At 32.1% G+C, this 8,733-nt stretch overlaps 1 protein-coding gene across 2 annotated transcripts; it reads left to right on the top strand.

Annotated features, from left to right (window-relative positions):
• The first annotated feature begins 407 nt into the window (after positions 1–407).
• On the top strand, positions 408–1,184 carry LOC126618650 (uncharacterized). 2 transcript variants are annotated; one of them, XM_050286772.1, is made up of 2 exons: positions 408–701; positions 868–1,184. In XM_050286772.1, the coding sequence occupies exons 1-2, from the start codon at positions 456–458 to the stop codon at positions 952–954; spliced, it is 333 nt and encodes a 110-aa protein (XP_050142729.1). In that variant the 5' UTR covers positions 408–455; the 3' UTR covers positions 955–1,184. The 2 variants fall into 2 exon arrangements, with proteins under 2 accessions (XP_050142729.1, XP_050142730.1); XM_050286773.1 differs by having other exon boundaries at positions 776–893.
• The last annotated feature ends 7,549 nt before the right edge of the window (positions 1,185–8,733 follow it).

Here is an 8,733-nt window from a genome sequence, read left to right as displayed (position 1 = left end):
AATAAGATTTTTAACCAATCTCGTCACACCACGTGTCATTATCCGAACGTACTATTTTGTGAATATATTTTCGCTAAGATTTTCAACCAATCCCTACGCGCCACGTGTCACTATCTGTTTACAATAATTTAGTTAATATTTCGATAAGATTTTCAACCAATCTTGTCACGCTACGTGTCATTATCCGAACGTACTATTTTGTGGATAAATTTCCGATTAGATTTTCAACCAATCCCGACGCGCCACATGTCATTATCTGTTTACAATAATTTAGCCAAGATTTCGATAAGATTTTCAACCAATCACGTAGTGCCACGTTACATTGTCCAGAATCTCATCCTTTCTTTTTTTGTCCATATAAACCCTACATCCCTACATCCATCCTCACACCAAACTCAATCCTTTTTTTTAGCTCAAAATCCTTCTTCATCAGTTTCAAATCTTGAGTTCTTATAATGTCTTCTTCAAGGAGAGTGTATAAACAGTTTGAGGAGCAACATAAAAGATTGTTGGCACAACAGGAAGAATTGGTCAATCTCGAGGAATGTGGAGGTGGAGATAAGGCTTTTGCAATGGAGGAGGATGAGGATGATGACCATAGAAGGCTGATGGCCTCGCATTCCCGCCGTGTCATGGAAGCTGTGGGTCAAAAGCCAAACCCAGACATGCTGCAAACTTCGAGAGAAAAAGGGAAAGACGAAGTAAAGATCTCTTGGAAATATTATTTTATTCCCAACAGCGTATTCCCTGATCATGTTTTTAAATGTCATTTTAGAATGCAACGAAGCTTGTTCAACAAAATCATGAGTGCTATTTGCAAACATGATCCATACTTTGTGCAAAAAGATGATGCTTTTCATGTTCTAGGTCTTCTTCCTGAGCAAAAAATTACGGCTGCCTTACGAATGCTTGCATATGGAGCATCTGCAGATCAAGTGGATGAGATCGCGATGATGCATTTAACAAAGGAATTGACAGACAAACTGACGGAAAGTATGACATTGAAACAAATTCGATGATAAAGTATGACGTTAAAATGTTTTAAAGATGGGGTATAAAACTGTGATTTGCCCAATAATTAAGGTAGTCTTGTGTAATTTAACCTTTAAATTTTAATTTTACTGTCAAATATGATCAGAAATGTCTTTAACAATTTATAAATCATTTTAAATATTTTAAAAGTACTTTCAAATATACCTAAAAGTACTAATAATTTCTCATAAGTATTAACTATATATTAAGTCTTTAGACGCTGAGAAATTGACAAAGACCACGCGCATTTATGGCGCTGGTTGGGGCAGTCAAAACATGAGTCTCTTCTTTTCTCTTTGGAATTATTTTTTAGGAAGAAAAGTCTATATGTTTCTTATATTATACGTAGGCGAGTAGCTAGTGTGTATGAAAAATGAAATGATGCTGATCTGATGATGACATGATGTGAGTGCTCCGAAGAATAAAATATTCCCTCCTGAAGAAACTAATAAGAATAAAACTATCAAATATTTAACATGTACGTCTTGAGCTAAAATCATCTTACACAATTAATCTTAATGGGGCAGGCGAAATTAAATGGTTACGATGATATAGTACTACTCATCATCCTTTAAGATTAATTTTACAAAAAATCAATTAAATGAGTGATAATTTAATCATTGATTAGCGTTGTTGAAATCTTATTGTTTAGCTGAATAATATAATATTTAAAAGATGATCTCGAAAATATAGAATTTAGATCATGCATATAACATTACAGGATGACAAACGAACTAAAAACATAAAACCAAAAAGTTTAAATGAGAAGGTTACTGAAATCTAGCTATTAATTGTTTCTTCCCTTATATTGAAAAGCAAAGATTAGCCTTGTGAATAAAGCATCTATCACTTTCAGAGTTTCCAATACATACCTACCCAACACATTGCCAATTATCTCCATCCTAACACATGAATGAACTCTGCATGTTGTCACGAAGCAAACACAATTTGCACCAACGTGGTTTGCTGAATTGTCATTTGCGATCCCTTCGTGGCTGGATGGCAAAGCACCACCTGTCTTGGACAATGGTTCTTGCACAACCTTCATGCAGCAGTCACACTCCCCACGCGAATGCCTTGTGCATAAACGAGTTTAACATGCACCTTATTCTCGTCCCTCGATATATATATATATATGAACTTACCTTCACAATCTAAGTTATCATCATTTGGACTCAGTCTAACTCTTTCTTTTTTCACTTTCTTGATAAAAAAATAAACAAAAATGTGTCCCGTTTCAAATATTAACATTGTTGCGTGGTGCAGGAAGCATGAAGATGGAGATGGTAGAGTCACTGCCAAATTCGAGGATCTTTCACCGGTAACATGCTCGGAAGGGGATGGGGACGATGGTGATGACGATGATGGCGACTATGATTTTGCTCCGGCTGCATAAGTATAGAGAGACTAGTACTACTTGTTATTAACTTAATTAGCATAGCTAGAGTTAGCTCAAGTTTTGTAATGAAGACTATTATATTCTATGTTCAGTGGTCACATATATAACAATATAGTAAACCTAATTATAAATCATTTGTATTTACAAGGCTCTTTTCCTTCTGATGTTATCTTCATTTACATGTTCGTCCTGCGACGAGTGACCTAATGTGTGTATGTTAGGGTGGTCTTGCAAAATACGTACTATGTACGCAGCCAGAAAAAAGAAAAACCTAATAACTTTATTTATTTCTAATGATATTTATGAATCGTCTGTTGAAATTTGAAGGTAAATTCGGTTGATAAATGATGAGTCTATCAATTCTATTAACTTATAAACTCTAAAACTGGTTTTGTAAAAGGAATGACAACAGGCCAAATGATTAAATTTCTTGAATTTCATTTTCAAGGATTAGCATTGAATAATCTTGCCTTCATATGGTATTAGTGTGCAGCCTCAGGTGGTACAAGTCTTCAAATGGAATATTAGTATAAATTACTATAATTAAGAAGATACAAAATTTTGTATTCTCTTGTGGAACCAGATAATTAAGAGCACAGTTCAGATTTTTGTTGTTGTAATTAAATCAAAATATCGGTCAATTCAATAACCATTTTATTTTTGATTTTTAGATTTAATTTGGTTTTAATTTAGAGATGGAGGAAAAGTATACGGAGAAGTGAGCAATGTAAAAGGATGATGCGAAGTTCATGGGAAGAAGGAACGAAAGAGAGAACGAAAAGTGCAATCAAATTCAAATCGCTTTTGTTTTTTTTAATTTTCATTTGTGTGTGGACCATCACTCTTTGTATTTCTTGAGATAAGAAAGCTCTCTTAGTTAGGTCTCCAAATCTCAATGTGGTAGGTTCAAATTCTAAGCGTGATTCAGTTTTATAGGTAAGAGCTGGTAAGCATATTAACTGGACAGCAGCTAGGGCCGGCAAAGTAGCTAGCATAGTGAAAATGAGAAAGCTTGGCTGCTGAGCTGCTAGCGAATTACGGGTGGACACGTGTCTAAATTGTGATTAAAAAATCAATTAATTAAACACGTGTCCACCCGTGATTCGCTAGCAGCAGGAGCTGCTACTGATTTTTCAGTAGCCAAGCTCCGTTCTAGTGAAAATATGTCTGACTAGCAAAAAACAAATAGAAAAGTAACGAAATGATAGCATTTTAGATAAGGACAATGAAATTTTCAGAACATCTAAACATTTATTAGTCCAATTAGACCTAGGTTTACTCTTTGCACCCCGTTATCTCATCCAATGATATCAAACTTTGCAACATAACGTATCTCTCTCTCATTTTTGGGTGAGAGGGATAGCCAACAATAAACTCATGGACAATTTCATTAAGTATAATACTTGCATTCATACTTTGAAGGATGAGCTCATTCTTCATTATGCAAATAATATATATTTATCATAAATATTTTATAATCGAAATCGTTCAATTTCTTACTCTTCATTTAAAGATTACAGCTACAAAAAATCATTTGAATCGGAGATCATTTAGTCATTAAAATGTATGGAACGTACAAATTAACGGTGTAGATACCAAGTAACATATTCATGATGAACCCTTCATTTATTTGATATGTTTGGATGATTAAACGATTTTCGATTCAAATGATTTTTTGTATGAGTGATCTTCAATTGACGATTAAGAAATTGAATGATTTAGATCATTAAGTTTATATACTCAAAATATGTTATTTGCAAATGTAAGAATATGTACATCCCTTCATGGGGATGCAAAGTATTATCCTTCCATTAATCTTAAGAGTAACCTACACTTACCAATACATGTGAATCTCATCTCTATTAGAAATGTGATACAAATATGATATAAAAAATGTGATAAAATATCACTTTTGTAATCTCAATTGAATTACATCTATCCAGACACCCCCACCTTTTTAACCCCACTTTTATTAAAACGTAATGATTTTTCTCCAGTTTCTACAAACCAAACTACAAATACAAGTATAACACTGAAAGAACAGTGAATTATTAAAACCTAATAGTGAATTGGACCATAAATTCAATCTTAGTATACATTCTATATCGCAATTAGGTGATGCGAATTATTCAACCATTTACTACATGATTTTGAAATTTTAATTTCCAAAACCTGCATACGGGTATAGATGGTACTGAAACAAATTGTAGAAACACATCCCTGAATATAGGCCATAAAAACAAAATGCTTAGTTGAATTAGAAGTCAACGGACCTAAATCGATTAGTATAATGATTTTATATCTAATTAACCCTAATACTAAACAAGTAGAAGATGAAACACCAATTCAGAAAAAGAAGAGAATAAAATCCCATGTGAAACCTCTGAATTCAAACTTGGTTGTCTTAGTTTGTACGTGAAGATAATGTAATAGACTCTCTCTAATTTTCTGCTAGTTTCTTTCCTCCTCCGTGCCTCTTTCCCTTACCCTTCGTAGAACCTCAGTTTTCCCATTGATCAACGATGATGTTACTAGCATGTGCCGTCAGTTGGGGTATTGTTTGTCCTTTTTCAGTTGAACGCCTTCTTTTCTCCAAAGGCAGTTTTCGCCCAATCTTCAATCTTAGCCATCCAGTATTCAGATCGTGTGGCCACGAGTGGCTTCTTGGTTTTTCATTGGAAACTACCTTGTTTTTTCTTCATAAAGCAGCTTCCGCTTTTCCACCGTTCTATTACCGTGTTGCTAGGGTTACAGGATGACTTTTATCTTTGTTGACTGTATGTGCTTTACTTTTGAGAGGAGACTTGACTCAAGTATCTCACTTCATTTAATAATTAGGAGATTATTTAGTCATTAAAATGTAAGCTTAAATGTCAAAAGGTCCTTGTGTTATAGTTATATGGTCAATTTTGTTCTCGTGCTTTTTATTTGGTTAATTTAGTCATCGTGTTTGTCTATGTTAGCCAATTAAGAATATTTCATTCAATCTATTTTAAAAAAAATCATAAGAAAAAATATATGAGATATAATTATCCTTTCTCTTTATAAAAAATGAAAATCAATGAGAAATAACACATTTAAGAGATAAAACTTCCAATCTGAAATACGATTAAGGTTGTGACATAGAAAAGATAGGAAGTAATGTTAGGAAGGAGGTCGGGGAATTAGGAGAATATTTGTTTTTTAAATTTTAATTTATTTCATTTTTAAATATTTTAAATCAAATAAATAATTTTATAAATAAGTTTACAATAATTTATAAATTTGTTTACAAAAATTAGATGAAAATGTCCTTAATTGACTAACAGAGATAAACACAAGGACCAAATTGGCCAAATTGAAAACACATGGACTAAATTGACCCGATGACTAAAACACATGAACCATTTTAACATTTAATCCTAAAATATATAGTACAAATTATAATAAGTAATATATTCATAGTCAATTGTTTATTTATTTGATATGTTTGGATAATTAAATGATTTTTGGTTTTTTTTTTTGTATGAGTGGTCTTCAAATAATTATTAAGAGATTGAATAATTTCGATCGTTGAGTTTATATGCTCAAGATATACAAATGTAGGAATATGTGCATCCTTCAAGGGGATACAAGTATTATCCTTTCATTAATCTCAAGAGTAACGTTATACTTACCACATTTTTCATATCACATTTGTATCACTTCTTTAATATATGTATAACTTATCAATACATATGGATCCGTCTTTATTTGAAAGGTGATATAAATATAATATAAAAATGGACCCTATAAAAAATGATAAAAGTAGTATTTTTGGGTAATGCTAGATCTGATTTAGGATTGTGATGCTTTAAAAAAAACAGCTTGTTAAAAAAATTGGAGTATTAAATGTGTTTGGAAAAAAAATGTTACTGTTGTCAATGACAGCAGAAAAACATAGAAAAGTAGAATTATAGTCTACCATGCTTCTAAAAAAAGTATTTTTTTTTATTTCAATTTATAGTAATCGGTGCTCATTTAATGAACTTTTCTAATGGCAAGTCTACCCCACATATTTTATAAAATTACAATATTTGCCCATACATTGTTGTCTTTGAAAATTATTATATCACACTAAATATCATATCTTTTTTAATCATTTAACATATTCAACAATCAGGGGCTGAGCCACCAAGGGACGAGGTCCCAGGCCCATCCTGACTTTAGCTGAGGTGTGAACCTCATGAAAGAAGATGAATCAAACGACGTCGTTAAACTGTTTTGATTTTAAATCTTTTCAGTTGTTTAATAAAACGACAAGTTTGGCAGGGGAGTTTTTAAAAGAGATGTGCAGTTTTAAATGGAAAAAGCAACCCCACTTCTAGTTCGATTCTCTCACCTAACAGTAATATACACCCTATAATTTTCTAAAGCAACCCACCTTCTTTATTTGCAAACTTCTGCCCCTTTTCCTTCTTTTTCTACTTCTTTGTATTTTCTTAAGCCTTCCACAATCTACCTCTTACTTGGTTGTCTGGGTTTTTACATTTTTTTCTTCTTAGTATTAAATTTAAGAGAATTTTTTCAGTTTTGTGAGGATTACACAAATTGCAAATGTCAACATGTTATGAATTCAACTTTTTACACACTCATATATATATATATATATATATACACATATATATATATATGTATATATATATATGTGTATATATATATATATATATATATGAAAGGCCCCTCCTCATTCAAAATTCTGACTCCGCCACTGTCAATAATTTATATAAAAGTTTACCAAAGATACTGTTTTTATTTTTTATTTTTTGTTAAAAGCACTTTTATAAAAAAAAAAAGTTTACCAAACTTTTTGCAACTCTTTCACCCATCTCAGCAATAATTAATTCTGCAAGCGCACTAAGTAAAAGGCACATGCTACCCTTCCTGTCATTGACTCAAGTCCCATCAGTTCGTGTCCTTTTACTTTGTTGAACGCGGTTTCATCTTAAAGCTGCTTTTCTCCCATCTTTTCCGACAGTTCAATCGTAGCCGTCCAGTGATCAGATCGTGTGGCCACGAACATTGTGGTTTTCCACTGGAAACGTCCTTGGTTTTCTTCAAAACCTGAATGGGAGCGGAACGCTTCCTGGAAAGAACCAACAAGTGTCCCTTTAGTGCTATATATAGAAAAGTAACGAAATGATAGCATTTTAGATAAGTACAATGAAATTTTCAGAACATCTAAACATTTATTAGTCCAATTAGAGCTAGGTTTACTCTTTGCACCCCGTTATCTCATCTAAACCCAATAATAAAGGCATTATCAAACTTTTTGCAACATAATGTATCTCTCCCTCATTTTTGGGTGAGAGGGATAGCCAACAATAAACTCATGGACAATTTCATTAAGTATAATACTTGCATTCATACTTTGAAGGATTATGCAAATACTGTACATTTGTCATATAAATTTTATAATCGAAATTGTTTAATTTCTTAATCTTCATTTAAAGATCACAACTACAGAAAATCATTTGAATCGGAGATCATTTAGTCATTAAAATGTATGGATAGTACAAATCAACGGTGTAGATACCAAGTAACATATTCATGATGAACCCTTCATTTATTTGATATGTTTGGATGATTAAACGATTTTCGATTCAAATGATTTTTTGTATGAGTGATCTTCAATTAATGATTAAGAAATTGAATGATTTAGATCATTAAGTTTATATACTCAAAATACGTTATTTGCAAATGTAAGAATATGTGCATCCCTTCATGGGGATGCAACGTATTATCCTTCCATTAATTTTAAGAGTAGCCTAAACTTACCACATTTTTTATACCATATTTCTAATAGAAACATGACTTACCAATACTTGTGAATTATCTCTATTAGAAATGTGATACAAATATGATATAAAAAATGTGATAAAATATCACTTTTGTAATCTCAATTGAACCGCATCTATCTAGACACCCCCACCTTTTTAACCCTGCTTTTATTAAAACCTAATGATTTTTCTCTAGTTTCTACAATCCAAACTACAAATACAAGTATAACACTGAAAGAACAGTGAACTATTAAAACCTAATAGTGAATTGGACCATAAATTCAATTTCAGTATACATTCTATATCGCAATTAGGTGATGCGAATTATTCAACCATTTACTACATGATTTTGAAATTTTAATTTCCAAAACCTGCATACGGGCATAGAATCAGATGGTACTGAAACAAATTGTAGAAGCACATCCCTAAATATAGGCCATAAAAAAGAAATTGCTTAATTGAATTAGAAGTCAACAGACCTAAATCGATTAGTATAATGATTTT

The sequence above is a fragment of the Malus sylvestris genome, chromosome 4 (assembly GCF_916048215.2).
Source record: "Malus sylvestris chromosome 4, drMalSylv7.2, whole genome shotgun sequence".
NCBI lineage: Eukaryota > Viridiplantae > Streptophyta > Magnoliopsida > Rosales > Rosaceae > Malus > Malus sylvestris.
Note: the sequence above shows the minus strand (reverse complement) of the source record. Positions and strands in the feature narration are given on the sequence as shown.